The sequence below is a fragment of the Sciurus vulgaris genome (genome assembly GCF_902686455.1).
Source record: "Sciurus vulgaris genome assembly, chromosome: 1".
Lineage (NCBI taxonomy): Eukaryota > Metazoa > Chordata > Mammalia > Rodentia > Sciuridae > Sciurus > Sciurus vulgaris.
This window is the reverse complement of record NC_136461.1, coordinates 8,407,232-8,426,742: the sequence shown is the minus strand read 5'-3', so window position 1 is coordinate 8,426,742 and position 19,511 is coordinate 8,407,232. Positions and strand designations below refer to the sequence as shown.

Sequence of the window (19,511 nt, the reverse complement as noted above, 5' to 3'; positions counted from 1 at the left end):
TCACGGCCCCTGCAGCCCAGGCACGAATGTGGGCAGGACCTGCCTGTGGCAACTCAGAGCACGGCAGATGCTGCCCCTGGAGAGATGGGGACTCCTGGAAGCATCGGTCAAACCCCTGACTTCGGGGCCTCCTGTGACTTCTCTGTCATTGGGCCCATTCTATCCCATATCTTCTTCGGGTCTGAGTAGAATTGGGCTTCTTAGTTACAACAACAAAAATAATCTGGAGTGCAGGCCGTATAGTCCCATCTCGTAGAGTGCCTGCCTCTCATGCGTGGAGGCCCGGGTTCGAGTCCCCAGCACTCTGAGATTGTGGAAATGACAAACAAATGAAACCAACCTCCCATCGTCTCCTTCACACTTTGAAGTCAAAACGGAAAGCCCAGTCTCTGGCATTGGACTGCTTCATTGAAAGGAGTGATGTTGGTTCTTTGTACCCTCACTTGTTTTTTTTCCCAGTGTAAATTTTTTAACCAAATGTGAAAACTATCCACGTCTTGATCGTCAGCCAGGATTTTGCCACAACACAGTTCCATTCTCTTATCCGAACTCACATGTGTCATAGTGTACTTCAGAGTGCAAATACTGAAACAAGTCACACGTTTTGCCTGCAGTTCCTTAAGAAGGCATTCTTTTGCTGTCTGTTGTAAGTGAAAATATGTAAAGCTGTACCTAACTGGAAATGCTTGAAATAAGGCTGTAATAGAAATATTTTTTTCATTTTTTAAAAAGGGGCCTAAGTTGTTTACACTATAGTTTGTAACTCAAAAAGAGGTGTGTATTTGATATTGTATTTTTATTACCGTATCATGGTCATTATGTATTGTATTATGCTCAGCTTAGATGGCTTTATGAATTTTAATAAGTGTTCAGCTGATGCTCCACGTGGACTCTTCCCTACAGAGTGTCTAAGAGTACTCCAGAATGAGTTATAACATCCTGTTAGATCACTGTGGATCAGACTGTACCTGATGTTCAGATGTTTTTCTCTCACAAATAAATTTATTTAAATTAAAAAAATAATAATAATAATCTGGACCAGGAGCTCTCCGCATTTGACCTAGCCATTCTGGAGAATTCTGCAGACACGCACAGACTCATCAAGGCATAGACTAACAGTAGCATTCCAAAGGAACGGGCTGTGTTGACAAGGTTCTCAAAGCATCACACTCAACGAGGTGGCGGGGACACCTGTGGTTCTCCTCAACTCACCGAACAAGTCATAATAATACCAGAGTTCAAGGTGGTGTTGAGCCTGATCCATACTTTATATCAGCAGCAACTGTAAAATGAGAATATCTGTGATTTTGGCCAAAAAGCTACCATCATCACTGGGATCTACTGCCTAATTTCCTAACAGAAGGAATTTAGAAGGGAATTTTAGAGGCTAATTAAAAGAAGTGAGCCCATTCGGGTGCCCCGCCCCCTAAAATCGATGCTTGGAAGTTCATCCCAGAGTAAGAGCCCCTGCTCTGGAATAGCACACAAGAACCTCTGTCAAAACCAGTGGCCTGGTGGCTGTCACTGTCCAGCTCAGAGCACCCAGTAGAGGCCCAGTAGTCTCTGAAAGTCTGACCCAGTCACTCCCTGCATGAAGCTTTCTCAGGCTTCCGTGGCTCGCAGTATAGACGCGCAGGCCCCAGCCAGGGCTCCAGAGTCCCCTCCTCGCTCATCTTCAGCCCCAGCTGCATCTCCCTTCGCCCAGGGAGGACATGCTCCTTCCTGCCCCTGCACCTTAAAGCCAGTCAGGCCTGGCTCTGCTCCCCTGGTAATTCCTGCCCAGCCTTCGGGTCCTCACTGAAGCATCGCTGCCTTGGAGACCCCTGATGAAACCATCAAAGACCCTCCAGCCTCGCCCTCCTACACCTAATGAGGTTGCCAACTCACATTTATTTATGAATTAATCCTCGTTTTTGTTTTTGTTTGTTTGTTTGTTTTGATACCAGGGATTGCACCCAGGGTTGCTTAACCACTGAGCCATATTCTCAGCCCTTTTTGCTATTTTATTTAGAGACAGGGTTTCACTGAGTTGCTCAGGGCCTGGCTAAGTTGCTGAGGCTGCCCTTGAACTTGTGATCCTCCTGCCTCAGCCTCCCAAGACATTGGGACTACAGGCATGTGCCGCCACACCTGGCTTGTGAACTAATTCTAAATTCCCAGCAAACCTGTCAGCTTCTCCAGGTGGGTCTTCCCGTTTCCACTTGCCCACAAGTCCCCATCACAGAGCCTGGCACGTCACCCTCAGTTAACACAAGTTCTGCCAACCTCATTGGTAGACTCCTGGCCTGGCATTCCTGGGCCTCATTCTATGTTCCCAAACTCCTGGTTCAGCACCAGGGTGCGCTGCTCATCCCGTACACCCTCTCCTTCACACCCTCAGGTCCTGAATGTTGTCGTGGGCACAACTGTGTCCTCCTAAAAGACAGGCTGGACACCCAAGCCCCAAAGCCTCAGCATGTGACCGTATTTGGAGAAAAGGCCTTGACGGAGTTTTTCAAGTTAAAATGAGGTCACTAGTGTGGGCAGATGTCCTCATGAGCAGGAGAAATTTGGACACAGAGACAGACAAACATGTGCACAGGCAGAAGACCGCGAGAAGAGTGGAGTGATCCTGTCACAAGCCAAGACACTACCAGGCGCTAGGGAGGAGCCAGAGCCTGGGGCCTTCAGAGGCAGCACGGTCCTGCCAGTAAGTACCTTGCTCCAAGACTTCGAGCCTCCAGGACTCTGAGACAATAAGCGGCTGTTGCTCAAGCCACTCGTGGGTGAGACTTTGTTCCCACAGCCCCAGCCAACGGACACACATGCTTCCTGTGCAGCCTCTGTCTCCATGGCCGTCGCCATCCACCAGGAAGCTCAGGCTGAAATGTGGTGTCCGCAGGAACTTTGCTGATCATCTGACCCCACCCAGACACCCTCTCTGGGTCCCTTTAAAATCACCCTTCAGCACCAGAGGCTGTCCTGAGGTGAGTGCTGGGGATCATTTGCTGCAGGACATACACTCGAGGGTTCAGAGCAGCAAATTTGGCAGAGGGATAATTTTTTTCACTCAGCTCACATTTACTGACCGCCACCTACATCCCAGGTCCCAACTTAGGAGTCAAAGAAGAGGAAATCCCCACTCCCTGAGTCTGACATGCTAGAGTGGGAGAGAGAGACAAAGCAGTAATGAAAGAAGTGAGCAAACTGAAGACGAGCGAGACAGGCAGGGTGGCAGGAGAGAGTGTGGGCAGAGACCTCAAGAGACCAGAAGGACGGAAGATGGCAGCCATGCAGAGTGCTGGGGGCAGGGTGTTCCAGGCAGAGGGAACTGGTCATGCAAAGGCCCTGAGGCAGACCAAGCCAGACTGGGCAGAGAACAGTCGTGTCCTGGGGCTGTAGCAGAGGGAGCAGTTCCTTTCTATTCTTTCCTACTGAGTGTCACTCGTCAACAGCAGCAACACAGGAAAGGCTCAAGAGTTCAGGTATCCTTAGACTTAGTCCCCTAGTGTCCCAGCCCTGGTCTGCCTCGGCCCCCATCAGGCTAATGTCTGATCAGTGCTTTCCCGTCTTCCCAGATGTTCCTGAAGCTCCCCGACATTCCGGTCATGGTGTCTCATCTCTGGCTCAGCATCCGGGCCCTCAGCCACCCAGCCCCGGCGGCCTGGGCCCCAGAACTCCCACCCAGACGGCTGCTCCTACCTGGTCAGGCGCCAGCCCCGCCTTCCAGCTCCCTCATCACTGCTGCTTTGGTCAAATGACCTGCCCCACCCCCAGCTCGGCTGGGGGAGCCCAGCCTTTCTCACCCCAGGCCTTGGCATGTCCGTGCCCTCCCACCCGAGCACGGGCTCCCGCCCTGGGCGGCTCCTGCTCATCTCAGGACACTCAGCTGCCAGCCGCAAGCCTTGCTGATTGCTCCAGACAGGGCAGGTCCCCGGGGCTCCTAGTAGCCTTGCCCAAGATCTGCCAGCTGCCCAGTGGACTTGTTTGGAAGTTCTTCCCAGTCCACAGGCTGCCCTTCAGTGACAATGACTCCCTGTCCTCCCCCTCCCACCCCAGAAGTGGTCCAGGGCCTTGAGTAACCAGAGCACAGGCAGCTGCTGGGGTTCATCTGAGCCCCGGGGTGCTTTCTTCTTGTGCTTTGGACTTGGGGCTGAAAGAGTTTGCCCCTCCTGGTGACCTGAAAGAGACCAGCAGGCTGGGGAGGGGCTGTGACCAGGCCAGCTTGGCCCAGGGCAGGGGGGCAGGGCAGGCCACTGTGCAGGCCGTTGTCACAGACAGAAGGGACACGGTGGGGCTGGATGTGGATGTGGCCCCAAGCTCCAGCTGGTGTTGGAAGCTCAGTCCCTAGCACAAAGGTCAAGAGGGGGAATGTCGGAGGTGACCAGACCATGGGGCTCTGCCCTCGAGAATGGATTGATGTCACCGTTGGGGATCAATGTCACCCTCTCTCCTTCCACCATGGGACAGCACAGAAGGCCCTTGCCACGGCCGGCACCTCGATCTTGGACCTTCCAACCTCCGGGACCTGAGAGAGACATGTCTGCGGCGTTCCGTTGTCATGGCAACACAAAACAGACTAAGGCAGGCTGTTGGAGGAGATGGGGGGCGGGAGGGGAAGGCGGGAGAGGAAGCGAGGAACTGCCCATTCGGGTCCTGCTTCCAAGCTCTCAGAGGCAAGCGTGGGCTCTTCGATTCAGCCCTGTGTCCTTAAAGACCCCGCCACAGATGCTGCCCCGCCCCCGCTGCCCATTAGGATCTCAACCCTCTGCTGCTCAGCCCTACGGTGGACATGGGGGTCTCGGTGGCAGAGGGCTTCTCCAACCCCAAAAGAGAAGCACCCACCAGGGGTCCAGCACCAGGAGCAACCCTCTCCCAGTGATGGGTGGTCAGCTCCACCGCCCTCAGGAGGGAAGACTGAGACGCTTCCGCACCGGCCCCCAGAGTCCCCCGCAGGACTGAGCCCCAGATGCTCGTCCCAGTAATGGGCTTGATAACGCACCTAGACTGGCAGCCTTCTCTCCCCATGTCACCTCTCTGCTCCCCAATCGATGTTTCCAGGGGTCACACCCCAAAAAAACTACTCGTCCTGAGTCACTGTCTCACAGTCCGTGTTAATTTGCTAGGGTTACCCCAACCCCGTGTCTGTCCAAAGTTTATGTGTTGGAAACTTGATCCCCAAGTTCATAGGCCAGTAGCGTTTGGAGGAGGCCCTTGTGATTAAGGTTAGATGAAGCCATGAGCCCACGATGGCATTAGTGGCTCTATCGCAGAGGCAGAGGCTGGAGACAGAAGGCTTGCCCTCTCGCCACGCCACGCCCTCCGCCCTGTGATCACACAACCAGGTTCCCAGATGCGGCGCCACCTGCACTTCCTGCCTCCAGCACCGCGGCCCACGCACCTCTATTCACAGACCGCCCAGTGCGTAGAATTCAGCCGTCACAACTGAAAGTGGACTAAGGCACACCGCCACAGACTTGGTTCTTACAGAACAACAGAACTTGATTGTCACAGCTCTGGGGGTCAGAAGCCCAGGACCAAGGCTCAGCAGGCTGGTTCCCTTGGAAGTGTCTGTCTTTGGCTCATGAACATCTGTCTTCTCCCTGTGTCCTCAAGGGATCTTGTGTGTGTGTGTCCATCTCCTCTTCTTATAAGAACACCAGGCATATTGGATTAGGGCCCACCCTAGTGACTTCATCTTGCTCTAATCATCTCCTGAAAGATCCTTTCTCCAAATAGTCACCTTGGAGGTACTGGGGCTTCAACATGTGAATTTGTTGGGGGGCCACAATTCAGCCTATAAGAGCCCATTTCTGGAGAACTCAAACTTTGAGTCCCCCCCTTTCTTACAAACAAAAAAAGATTCACGCCTACTCTAATACCTGTCTTATTGAGATTGAGCCTGTGAGGGTCTGCCTCCACATGGGGGTACCTGGTAGAGAGCAAATGCTCAGAACACATGGCTGGCTGGCTGGCTGGATGGATGGATGGGCGAATAGGTGGGTGGGTGAGTAGATGGGTTGATGATAAATGGTGGGTGGATGGGTAAATGGATAGGTGAGTAGATGGATATATAGATGGATAAGTGGATGGATGGATGGATAAGTAGATGGATGGATGCATGGGTAGATGGGTAGATGGATGGATGGATGAGTGAATGGAACTGCGAGTGGATGGATGGGTGGGTGGATAGGTGGGTGAGTGGATGGATGGTTGGTGGATAGGTGGGTGGGTGGATGGATGGATGGATGGATGGATGGATGGATGGATGATGGCTGGATGGTGTTATGGTTTGAATATGAGGTGTCCCCCAAAAGCTCATGTGTGAGACAATGCAAGAAGGTTCAGAAGAGAAATGATTGGGTTGGAAAACTCTTAACCCGATCAGTGATTTAATCCCCTGATAGGAATTAACTGAGTGGTAACTGAAGTGGTAGGGTGTGGCTGGAGGAGGTGGCCATTGGGAGCATGGCTTTGGGGTATATATTTTGTATCTGGAGAGTGGAGTCTCTCTCTCTCTCGCTCTGCTTCCTGATGATGTGAGCTGCTTCCCTCTGCCACACTCTTCCGCCATGATGTTCTGCTTCACCTTGAGCCCTAAGGAATGGAGCCAGCCTTCTGTGGACTAAGACCTCTGAAACCATGAGCCCTTAAAGAAACCTTTTCTCCTCTACAATTGTGCTGGTCAGATCCTTTTAGTCATAGCAACGAAAAAGCTGACTAAAACATATGGATAGATGGAGAAGTAGATGGATGGACGGGTGGGCAGATAGGTAGATGGATGAGTGAATGGAAGAGTGGGTGAATGGAAGGATAGACGGGTAGATGGCTGGATAGATGAGTGGGTGAAGGGATGGATTGATGTGTGTATGGTTGGGTGGTTGGATAGATGGACGGATGGCTGGACAGGTGGGTCCATGAGTGAGCGAATGCTAGATGGATGGTTGCGTGAATGCACAGGTGGGTAGGTGGATGCAGATTAGCCATCTAGGTTCTTTTCCTGATTCTGGGATTCCAACCCCTCTCCTCTGAGCTCCAGCCCAGCACACCTCCCTGTGACGTTACCAGATACACATGAATACGTCACCTCGTCTACCGGCCTACAGCTGCGCTGGCCACCCCTCCCCTCCTTCCTCTACCCATATACACCTCTTCCTACACAGAAAGCCCTGGAGGATTTTTCAGGTTGAAATAAGACAAGACTGGAAGGAACAGTGCAGGGGATGGGCAGGAGAGAGTGGCAGGTCTGACTTCAGCAGCAGAAGGTGCTGGGGGACAATGGAAGCTTGGATCCCGGGTGGGGCCTGGGCTGTCACAGAAGAGCGTGCTAGGACCCAGCCATAGTCTTCCTTTCATGCATTCAAAAATTTCATGAGTAACTACTAGGTGCTGAGTCCTGTGCTTGGGCAGGGGACCCTGCAGGGTGACAAATGACAAATAGTCCTGACAGGTATGAGGGTCAGGAGAGTGGAAAGTGAACGGCACGGAGTCCAGAGCAACAGCAAACATTGGAGCTGGTCTGGAGCCAGGGCCACAGTGAAGAGGAGCGGCCCAAGTACGGACGGGCAGAGGGTCTGGCGGCCGCTGCTCTGCTGGACCAAAGTGCCCAGGACGAAAGGGAGCCCAGCCCCCTCGGAGGGACCTGGGGTGGGAGATGACAGCGAGTACAGATGACAGAGGAGTCCGCCAGGCAGTAGCTGTCACGCCAGGGGGGCAGGCAGGCTTTACCAAGGGCAGCTGGAGTCAGAGAGGCCCTATAAGGCCTCCTCCTCCTCCTCCTCCTCTCTGGCCCTGGACAGACGCAGCTCCTGCGAGGGGAGAGGATACTGCCTGGTCCAAGCTGTGCGGCCTGCAGAACGTTTGGAAAAATCCAGGCAGGGAGAGGGTCCTGGAGCAACAGGGAGGGGGTCCGGCATCACAGCATGGAACACGAAGGGCCTGCACAGGCCCCCAGGGCTCTTCAGCCCCCCAAGAGCAGCAACTCGGGGCCACAGAAGCAGGGGAAGAGCTCGGGCGTTGCAGGACATGGCCGCGTGCAAGCTCCCACGGAAAGGTGGCACTGCGAGCCCTCCGGTGAGGGGAGTGAGCTCCCTGGCACCGGGGTGGCGAGCAGAGGGCTGGGAGTGCTGTCTGAGGATGAGAAGGCCTCGCAGGGAGGGAAGGCCAACCCGCCCGCCATCACACAGGTCTCCCTCCCTCCACCGGCCGCCCACGAGCACAGCTGCACAGCTGGCGCAGAGGGCAGAACAAATGTCAGAAATTTCCCCAGAAGACGGAGGGGGGTTTTGTGGGTTTTTGTCATTCCCCTGTGACTTGCCCAGAAGCACAGGGTCAACAAAACTCCAGCAAAATGCCCCGCCCACCCTAGGCTCAGGGTCGGGGCGCCACCCTCAGGACCCAGCCTAGGAGAGGGGACCTGGCAGGAGGAGACCCCTTCCTAAGTCACAGCTTCCAAGTGGAGGGAGCCTGGGACAAGGACGTCAGCCCTCTCATGCTCCCCGGCAAGGCTGGGACCAAGGGGCACAGGAGGGTGGAAGGAGCTCTTCTCCTGAGGCTGGGATGGTGGGTTCCAGGAAGCTCACAGAGCACAAAGGGTCACACCAACCCTAAGGGGGGGCAAGGGTGAAAACACCAACAAGAGGGGCTGAGGGGAAGCGTGTGGAGCAGGCGAGAAGGATGCTGGGATTGCAGCAGAGGCGGCACGTCCCAAGGCCCAGAGGCTTGGAAACAGCCGGCAGCTCCTGGAGTAAGGGCTGGGACGGTGAGCGGTGGCCTCAGTATAAGACATTTGCAGGCTGCCCAGGTGGGCAGAGGGCAGTGGGAGGATAATGGGAGGGACTGAACCCTAGCCTTCACTGTAACTGTATTTGGAGACAGGATTTCAGGACGTAATCAGAGTTAAATGAGGTCGTTAAGGGCGGAGCCCTGATCACATAGGACTGGTGGCCTCATAGGAAGAGGGGGAGGAGAAGAGACAGCGAGACCAGCAGGCAGCTGACCGCAAGGCAGGAAGAGGGTCCTCACCAGAAACCAAGTCCTGCTGAGACCTTGATCCAGCCCCGCCAGCCCTCAGAGGAAAACACCTGGTTCACGCCCCCCGCCTGCAGCCGAGCTGCGGACCAATACAGGTGGGCAGGCAGACGGCAGGCGGGGGCCCCTTCAGCACTGAGTCCCAGCACTGCCCTGCACAAAGGCCCACTGACACCATCCAAAATCAGCACGAAACCATGAAATACAGCAAGAAAGGTCGACAAAGTCCCACTTCCCACCTGTGGTAAGGACGCCGAGTCTTTGGAGACAGAGGGTCTCGAGTTCTCTCCCCAAACACTTCTCCCCGCCTGGAGGCCGATGCGCACGCTGGGTCCAGATCTCATGGGGAACGTTAAGCGGCCCCAGGTCTGGGAACGGCCTGGCCAGTTCTCGCCCAGCTCTGGACACATCCCCTCTGCCACCTACAGCCTGTCACAGTCTGTGGTCACCCTCCAGGCAGACGGCTGAGTCAAGGGTGGGCACAGAGCCCCACCTCCTCGCTCAGGAAGCCCTCCAGACAACACTTGCCCACTGCCAGGGTCCTGCCTGCTCACAGCCAGCCGCAGTTCTGATGAAGGAGTCACGACAGAGACTTCCTCCCGCCCTCCTCGGTCATGAGGAGGTCTCCTGTTCCCCGAGGTCGGAGCCCACACTGCGACTTCACCGCATGCCCCACCCCTCTGAGCCCACCGCTTGTGCCTCGGGACTTTTGATAATAACTACAGGGGACCAATGCCTCGTGACCCTGTTCTAGTTGCTTACCTCCTAGGCCTGAGCATCATTTGGAGAATGTTCCAGAAGGATTTCCTGAACATCTACCACCAACCTGGGTGAGCATTCCAGAAAGCCAGCTCTGGTCAAGCAAGCTGTGTGCCCCTAGTAAGTTGTAGTCCAGGTCACCCTGGGTGGGAGCAGACCAGAACCACAGGGGGCTTCCAGACCCCAGAAAGGAGGGACCGTCACGGGAATGGTGATAGTCCAGACTCTAGGTTTAGAAGCCCCAGGCTCCAGCCCCGGATGGCTCCACCTTGCCCCTGCCCTGGGCAGTTGCTGAACCTTGCTGCACCCCAAGAACCTCGTGGACAAAAGGGACTGACAAGGGACCGCGCAAAGCACGCAGGGTCTCAGGTAGCGTATCCATGGCAACGTGCAGGGGGGCAGCTTAAATGAACAACAAAGCTCCCCCCACCCCAGAGGGATCCGTTTCCTTGCAACAGTGACAGATCCAGTCTGATGCCACCAGCCCAGCCTCCAGGAGAGGCCGGATTCTGTGGCACTAGGTGCGGCCCTCAGAAACCGGAGCAGTAATGCCAGGATGGGCAAAGCCCATCCCCCCCCCAGAGGTTCAGCCTGAAGACCCAGATGCCCCTGTCCTCCCCCCAGCACCACCACTCACCTGGGGGGCAGCGGTAGCAACATGCTCTGGAAGCCTTGTCGTAGTAGCGGTTGGAGGCTCTGGCACAGGCGGCCTGGAGGTGTCCATCCTGGAGGGTTAGAGAAGCGGTGAGGCCAGGCAGGTCCCAGGCGTCCATGCTCCCTCCAGGCCCAGGAGGCCTGGGGTCCGCCTGCTGCTTCTGGGGGTGATGGCAACTTTGGACCAGGCCCAGCTCCGGGGGTCTCCTGCTCTCCCCACCTCCCACACTCACAGACAACCTCCGGCAAATTTTCTTGGCCCCTTTGGACCCAGAGCCCAATGACTCCCTCCCTGGAACTAACAGGGCTGCCTCACACCGGGTCTCAGTATAAATTTCTAGTGAACTTGTCAATTAAGGGCTTGTCGTTCAGAGGTAAAGCGCTTGCCTCGCCCGTGCAAGGCCCTGGGTTCAACCCCCCGCAGCAAAAGCGTATGGATTGACGTCGACACAGCCACAGAGAAAGGCACAGATCCCATGGACAGGCGAACACAGCGGGCACCCAGAGGAGCAGGCAGGACCATGCCCCGCCACCCTGCACACACCTCGTGCCCTTCTGGACGGAAACCCACTAACCTGACCGCTATACCAACGATCGTTCAGTTCTGTCTTGCTTTTGAACTTGTACTCGACTTCTTTAATTCAACATTTTTTGTTTCGTTCTGTCTGACGGTACTGGGGACTGAACCCAGGGCCACTTTACCACTGACCTACCTCTCCACCCCTTTATCTTTTTCGTTTTGAGACAGAATCTTGCTAAGTTGCCCAGGATGGCCTCAAACTTGTGATCCTCCTGCTTCAGCCTCCTGAGTTGCCTGGATTATGGGCACGCGCCACCGCATCCGCCTGCGTGTGCTCGGCTCTGACAGTCTCCATTCACTTTTCTAAAGTACTGGAACCGGGGACACTTAACTTCTACAACCCTTGGAGGGCTTGGTGGTGTTGGTTTTTAAAACTTTACTCAGTTTGGTTAATGTGCAGCGATTTCATCGTGTTTTTAATTTGCATTTCTCTGACAAGTAACATCATTGGACATCTTTTCCTGTTTATTAGCTTTTTTTTTTTTTTTTTTTTCAGGGTTGGGGATAGAACCCAAAGCTTTGCACATGCTGGGCAAACTCTACCCCTGAGCTCCACCCACTGCCATGTTAATCATTTAAATACTCTTTCTTGAGACCCTTTTTTTTGGTATGCTAGTTATTTTCAAAAAGCAATTTGCCAGCCTTTCTTATTGAAGCTGGGAGCTCTTTATGTATTCTAGGTACAAGCCCTTTGTTGAATACACCCATTGGAAGTCCTTTCACTCTCTGCCTTGCCTTCTCATTTCTTCACGGACTTTTTTCTTATTTCTGTGACACTTGGGATTGAACCAGGGGTGTTCAGCCCTGCTGGTTAGGCTTCTGAGTGGGGCTCAGGTACAAGGCCTGAGTTTCCAGTAACCAAACCACCTCAGATACTATGTTTGTTTTTCTCTTTCTGTTGCTAGGGGTGGAACCCAGGGCACTCTACCGCTCAGATCTATCTCCAGCCCGTTTGATTTTTGATTTTGAGATAGGCGCTCACTAAGTTGTTGAGGCTGGCCTCGAACTTGCAATCCTCCTGCTTCAGCCTTTTGAGCTTCTGGGATTCCAGGCGTGCACCGCCGCGCCCAGCTCCTGGAGTCTTTTGATGAACAGATGTTCTTAGTTTTAATGAAGTATAATTTGACAATCTTATTTTATGGTTAATGCTCTTTATTGCTCGTCCTGAAAAATATTTGCCTGTTCGATGTCACTTGGGTGTCCTCTACGCAACCTTCTAGGATTCGTGCTTTACCCTTTCTACCCGGGCTTCAATCTCATGCATGGGGAGTGGCCGAAGCCGGAGTCGTTTTTCTCAGGAACAAATGTTCTACGTGTTTCTAGAGCTCTGTGAATGTTAAGCCCCACCATTAGAAAGGGTTCAAAAATGGAGTTCTCTGTTGAAACCCAAGGCAGGAATTTGGTCCTTCCTGGAGGAATAATAGGCAAGCACCCAAGCTGGGTCCTGGGAGACCCAGGACAGGAAACTCTGTGGGGATAGGGAGGAGTTGAACCCCACGATCCACCGCTGTGTCTTCAGCATCCAAGGCGGCCGCTGGTGGGCTGTGGGCTTCCTAGGTCTGGGGAAGAAAGTAGAATCATTTCCCCTAAGGGGCTGCCTGGCTCTGCTCTACACTCAAGGGAACAGTGGAGATGAAGAGATAAATACTTCTGGTTGTTCAGAGAGCAGGACGGAGGTCAGTGTGGCTGGAAAGTTTGCACGTGGGTGTCCCTCACAACTTTTTTTTTTGCACATCCGAAGCATATCGCATCCTGGGCTGGGCTCTAGCTCAGTGGCAGAGCCTGCCTTGCATGTGTGAGGCCCTGGGTTTGATCCCCAGCACTGCAAGAAAAGCAAAATAAAATACAATAACCTAGCCAGGTGTGGTGGCGCACGCCTGTAATCCCAGTGACTCCGGAGGCTGAGGCAGGAGGATCGTGAGTTCAAAGCCAGCCTCAGCAACAGCAAGGCACTAAGCAACTCAGTGAGACCCTGTCTCTAAATAAATACAAAATAGGGCTGGGGACGTGGCTCAGTGGTCATGTGCCCCTGGGTTCAATCCCTGGTCCTCCCCCCCATGCAATAACCTAACATCTGCATGGCGGGGCGCCACAGCCCTGTGTTTCCTTCCCTGTTTCACCCAGAGCACAGCCTGGAGGACAGCCTCCTCCCTCCAGCGGACTTTCACTCCTCTCAAGTCACCCACATCCCTCCCCAGGAGCAGGGAGCTTCCAGGACAAGCTGCAGTGCTCCCGGACCTGCAGCATGTCCCCGAGTGAGCTCAGAAGCCTGTGGGTGGGGCTGGCTGGGGGTGTAAGGACTCAGCCCTGCTAGGCCTAAGGAGAGGGGGACATCCTGGGTCCTTGCCCTGGCCTTCCCTCCCATCTCCCTGACAGCTACAGAGTCTAAGGGGACTGTAGCCCCAGGCCCTGCCCCCTCTGCTGGGCCCTGGGACAGCTGAGGGGCAGGGCCCTGCTGCAGGGAATCTGGCCCCACACCCCAGGTCAATTGAGGGGTGGGGGCAGAGAATGGGGAATGCAGGGCCTTGTGTATCACTCCCCTGAGACTGGCCTTGGGTACCTGCTGTCATGCAATACCTGCTCCACACCATCCCTCAGTCCTGTGAGGCCGATCGCCCGCCACCATGTTGCAGATGAGGAAACTACAGCCCAGAGAGGTACAACTATGTGCCCAGGGTGACACAGCGACGAAGTGCAGAGAGGAGATTTAAGCCTTGCCATGTCTCCAATTATCTTCTCTCTTTGGGCCACAGGCTGACCATCTTTAAAATTTAAATATAACAATAACCAAAAATAAAGCAGTAGTGATAAGAACTCAGTGTCATCCCTGACGACCTCCTACCCAAAGCCCCAAATCTGAACCAAATTATGAAGAAAAGTCAGACGAGGGCTGGGGAGATAGCTCAGTGGGTAGAGTGCCTGTCTCGCATGCACAAGGCCCTGGGTTTAATCCCCAGCACCAAAAAAACAAAAAAGAAAAGAAAAGTCTGACAAACCCAAAGTGAGGGTTTGGCCTGAACTCTTTAAAACATGAGTGCATGAAAGATAAAGAGGAGTCAAAGAATATTCCAGAATAAGAGAGATGAAAGAGACAGCAACTCAACGCAATGCTTGGGCCCTGGATCAGGGCAAGGGAAGAGATGGCGCAAACGGGCGATATTGTGACTACGGACTGTTTTTGGAGACAGGGCCACACTGCTGTCCAGGCTGGCCTCCAACGAGGGGACTCAGGTGATCTTCCCGCCTCAGCCTCCTGAGTAGCTGGGGCTACAGGCGTGTGCCCCTACACCTGGATCAAATGTCACTGCATGTTCAAATTCATGCCGCGTGGACCTTGAATGCTGCACCAGGTGGCTTTTTAGGTAAGAGTGTCCTCACTGGAGAAGAAACAGGGGAATGCCAAGGCGAGGAGGGTGGAAGTGTCTGCAGATAGTCCTGCAAAATAAACTGCGGCCCCGACAAGTGCCTACGTGGAGAGAGAACATGAAATAAAGCGGCTACAACCCCGCGTGTGTGAAGAGCCCGCGTGTGTGAAGAGCGGCGCCCCAGAGCGGCCCTTTTCAACCGGTCTGCTCCGTGGCTCGCCAACAGGGGGTGCTGTCCTCCTGCCTTCCAGAGGCTGGCATCTTGGCCGGGAAGGAACCTCACACAGGAGGGGGCGGAGGACCCGAGCCCCATTTTCCATGTGGGGTTATGGAGGAAGGGACCAGCCCCCAACCCCACAGAGGGGCTGGCTCAGGCCCCCCAGCCATTCCCAGAGACATTGGTGGGGCCCACGTGGGGGCCCAACTCTGCTAGTGCCCACCCCAGATGCCCCAGGCCACGGAGACCAGCTTCTCCAGCAGAGACACTGGGGGACTTTTTCTACCTGTGATGTCATTTACAAGAGCCCAGAAAATGGGGACAAGCCAATGGACACTTGGTGTCCGGAAATGATACAAATAGCAATTGGAGAATCCCACAGCAGTCCATGAGGCCTGTTACCATGGACACCAGCTCCCGAGGCCGCCCAAGATCCCCTGCATGCGGCTCAGGATGAGCGTGGTCGACTGACTTCCGGCCAGAGCCACGGGCATCAGCCCCTATGCTGTGCCAGGGGTGAATGGGAACCAGAACGGCCCCCCGGGACCTGTCACTCTCAGAAGGGACAACCCACCTCTCCAGGGTACCTCAGCACATAAACCAGAGGTGGCACCAGGGGCCCTGAGCGTCATCCTGGCAGCCTGCCTGGGTCCCAAAGCTGGCCCAGCCACACGTCAGTCATGGACAGCTTCTACCCTGGGCCTCCCCTGTCCTCCCCATCTGTCCCACTGCCCAGACACAAGTGCCCTCCTCACCCACCCTGTCCCAGCACAGAGGCAGCAACAGCCTTGGCCTCTACAGCACCTGGGGAAATCTGAACCTCTCAATGTCGAGGACCTAAATAACAACAAAAGAAAGAAAAAATAACATAGATTTTGAGGACCCACCATTCCCCACGGCAGTTGCTTCTGCCCCTGGGGAACAGGGACACCAACTGGGACTTTGCTCTGGCTTCTGCTTGGGGGGGGGGGAGGGCAGGAAGGGAAGAGTGGGAGGGGGAAGACCGAGGAGTGGCGGGGGGGCTTTTAGGTGGGGTTCCCCGGCAGGTCGGAGGCCAAGCAAGGTGTCCACAGGGTGCTGAGCTGTGCAAGGAGAGGCCCAGGGTCCAACCCAAGCAGCACTGGGAGGGCGGCCTGAGCCCTCACCCACCCCAGGCCTATTTTCAGGTTGGTTTGGTTTTCCCTTTCGGACCTCTTAAATTTCACTTTCAAAAAGCCCCACCTGGTCCCAGCCAAAAGGGGAAGAGAAGCAGGGCCACACCTGTGGGAGCCCAGAGTCTAGGACTGAAGTCAAATGCAAAATCCCCAATGGGCCAGAGGGGAATGGGGAGCCCTCCCCCACCTGGGGAACCTCCCCTCAGTGTCCCCACACCTGCTCACTCAAGGTGAGGAGCTGGGACCAGCAGCAACCAGCACACATCACCTGGGAAGCTGCTCCCAAAGCTGAATTCCAAACCGCAAGCCAGAGCTAGCCAGCTGAATGGGGGCCTGCTTTATAACAAGAGCCATAGGGTGTCAAATGCACTTTAACGTTTGAGAAGTGCTGGAAAGTAAGAAGAAACGCTGCATCAATTGCTTCTGGCAGGACGAGTTCTGGGGACTGAACCAGGGCACTTAGGCACTGAGTCACATCCCAGCCCTTTTTACTTTATATTTTGAGACGGCCTCGCTAAGTTGCTGAGGCTGGCTTTGAACTCATCATCCTCCTGCCTCAGCCTCCCAAACTGCTGGGATTACAGGCGTGCGTCACTGCGCCCAGCCAGGGAAAGTTTTTCTAAGAGCCAGCCCATTTCACAACTGGGGAAACTGAAACACAGGAAGGTGAAGAAACTTGATTTAAGTCAGCCACGTGCTTCAGCCAGAATTTGAATCCGATCTTGCACGCGCCTGATCTACCAGGCTCTGCCGAGCCCCATCCCCAGGTCCCCACTGGGACCTCAGAAAGGCCTCCTCCCTGCCCCCCATTGGTCACTGGCCGTATCTGCCTCACCAGCAGTTTTACCAAGTCCACCAGCTCGTCCTTAGTTCCCTGCCCTCTAGACTTGACATGGCCATGTGAGGGTCTCTTCCTGTCACCCTGTCCCCACATCCCACTCACAGAGAAGATGCCAGAGGCGTCTCTTGAAGACACAGATCTGATGGTTCCTGTACCCTTGGAAGACACACAGACTGTTTCCAACCCATCTGCGAATAAAGTCTGAAAACCTGACCTGTCCAAGAGACCCTGCCCCCGCCGCCTGCCCTCCTGCCTGCTGACACCCTGTCCCTCTTCCCACTCCCCACTGGCACCCCACCTGCTCCCTCCAGGTCCAGCGCACCCCGTTCCCCTGCCCGCCCCTTGCCCCTCACCTGGGACACCACAGTTCACCCCTAGGCCCTCGCTCGTGTGTGCCATCTCCTCGGAAGAGCCCTCCCTGGTCACCCTGTCCAGACCAGGCCTCAGCAGGCTAAAGTCAAGGCGTTCTTCCTCACCCACCCGGGCTGTGGACAGAGCTCGGTGCCGGGCTGCAGGCCTGGGGTCCGGCTTCCTTGCTGGCTGCCTGCTGAAGGTGGCTGCCAGGTTCTGGAGGTTGCCGCCTGCCAGGGGCCCAGCTGTGGTTTGGGTGTGGTTTGAGTTCATCCCCCAAAGGGTTCACATGTTGTCACCTTGGTCCCCAGCATGGTGGCACTGGGATGTGGGGGAGCTTTGAGGTGAGGCGGAGGGGAAGGCGACCAGGGTGTCGAGGCCTTCCTTGTGGGAGCACATTCTGGTGGCCCTGCCGCCGCAGATGTTTTGTACAGGGCAAGCCGATTGTGAGGTCCCGGCTTCCCCGCTGGCCTTCTGCACGCAGCCTGTCTCCCTTTCCCCCTCTCCGCCATGTTGCAACACAGCCAGGGGGGCCCTCCCCAGGGCTCTGCCCATGCTGCTTGGACTTTCCAGTCACCAAAATCATAAGCCAAATAAACCTCTTGACTGGGCTATTTTGTTACTGCAACGCAAAGCATCCCATACAGCCCCCTTCGGCCATCTGCAAAGCCACCAGTGGCGGGCTGCCTCCTCCCGGCTCCCTCCTCTTCTTCCACATCATCTCTCTCTAACACAGCCAGGAAGGACTCTCTGCTTCTGAGACTCGTGCAGCTGGACCAAGGTCACCCTGATAATCCATGACAGTCTCTCCACCTCAGGTGGTTACCCTTCATTCCCTCCACTAAGTTCTTTTTGCCAGTCCCTCAGGCTCCAGGGACTGGCATGTGGACGCTTAGAGGACTCTTATTCTGCCAACCTCCCCCTAGCTGAGAAGTAGCCACCAGAATACCCACAACACGCTGGGCTTGGTCATCTAACCCTAGGGGGCTCTGAACCCCTCTCCACCCCCAGCACTTACTGGAGCACCTGACCGGGGGACCCCTGAAACCACAGTCATCCTGCCCCACCCTGAACGCACCTCAGGCACTGAGGTCTGCTCCTGGTGGCAGCCCTCCCGGTCTCACACCTATAAGCAGGAGCCATATTGAGCTCCCCCCAGTTCCTGCCAGTGCTGAGGGACAGTGTCCAGGCCTCTGTGCTTCCCAGACCCAATCAGCAGATGAATCCAGACAGCGGGCACAGAAACGGCCATGAGGATGGATCCCGGCTCTGGCTGCAAGGGACCTCAGGAGCAGGTGGACACCCTGTTTGAGGGGACGTCTGTGAGATGCAAGTCCCACGTAGGATGGAAGTAGGAGACCTGGGGGGTCTGTGGTCAGCAGAAGAGCATCCCCAGAGGTGTCCACACCCTGTACCCTGGACTTGGCGGGTGGACAAGTTGCCTGAGGTGGCAAAGGGGACCAAGGTGGCAGTTGGAACTAAGACTGCTGACCAGCTGACCTTGGGACAAGGGAAGATCCTGGTTTCTCCAGGAGGCCGGACACCACCACAGGGAGACTGGAGAGACTCAGAGTCGGAAGATGTGAGGGCAACAGAAACAGGATCAGAGAAGCCACGCTGCCGGCCAGGAAGAAGGAGGAAGGGCCCTGAGCCTCGGAATTCAGGCGGCTCCAAAAGCTGGAAAAGATGAGGGCGTGGGGCCCCCCAGGGCCTCGGGACAGGAAGGAGACCCTACCATGACTGACTGTGGCCCACGGCCACCGTTTTGGACCTGGGAACTACTGCCCTCTAAGAAGACAACCTGTGGTGTTTTAAACCACTGTCTGTGGAGAAGAGGACAGAAACCTGAGTCCCTGCCATGGGCTGGACGTGGTTTGTCCCCCCAACAGCCCATATGCTGGGAATTTGGTCCCTGGTGTGGAAGGATTTGGAGGTGGCAGAGCCTTCAAAAGCTGAGTGGGAGAAGGTTAGGTCCTTGGAAGGGATTAATGTCATCCTCAAGGGATTCTGGTTAGTTCCTGAGACAGCAAGTTGTTATAAAAAAAGAGAAAGTCTGGTCCCTGAGTCTGTCTGGCACCCTGCTTCACCATGTGATCTCTCCCTCTCCCAAGCACCCCTGCCATGATGCCATCAGCCATGTTGTGATGCAACCAGAGACCTCACCAGAGGCTGAACAGATGGGCTCACCCTATCTTAGACTTTCAGCCTCCAAAACTGTGAGCTGCATAATCTTCTTTTTTTATAAAGTTCCTTACCTTAGGTATTTTGTTACAGCAACACCAAACAAACAGATACAGTCCCCTTCCAGCATGCCCAACATGAACCAGGCACTGGGCTTGGCCTTGGAGCAGTACAGAGGTCAGTTCTAGATGGTTAAGTTTCATGAGGACAGTTCCTAGAACAGGCCCAGAGGAAATATCAAATAAAAATCTGGGGAGGAAGGGAGGGAGGGAGGGAAGGAAGGAAGGAAGGAAGGAAGGAAGGAAGGAGAAACCCATAGATGAGAACAGAAAACTTCTTGAATCACTAATGTAAAACAAAATATCCTAGGCACCAGGAGATAAGCAGAGAAAAAGAGCTA

General features: G+C 55.0%; 1 protein-coding gene across 2 annotated transcripts in view; it reads right to left on the bottom strand.

The window, feature by feature from the left end:
• Nucleotides 1-19,511, bottom strand: part of TNFRSF8 (TNF receptor superfamily member 8) — a 61,867-nt gene that overhangs the window by 34,061 nt on the left and 8,295 nt on the right. For both annotated transcript variants that reach the window (XM_079118509.1, XM_079118510.1), the window contains exon 2: nt 10,406-10,493. In XM_079118509.1, the coding sequence (XP_078974635.1) occupies nt 10,406-10,493 (88 nt within the window). The remainder of the gene's footprint in view (nt 1-10,405; nt 10,494-19,511) is intronic.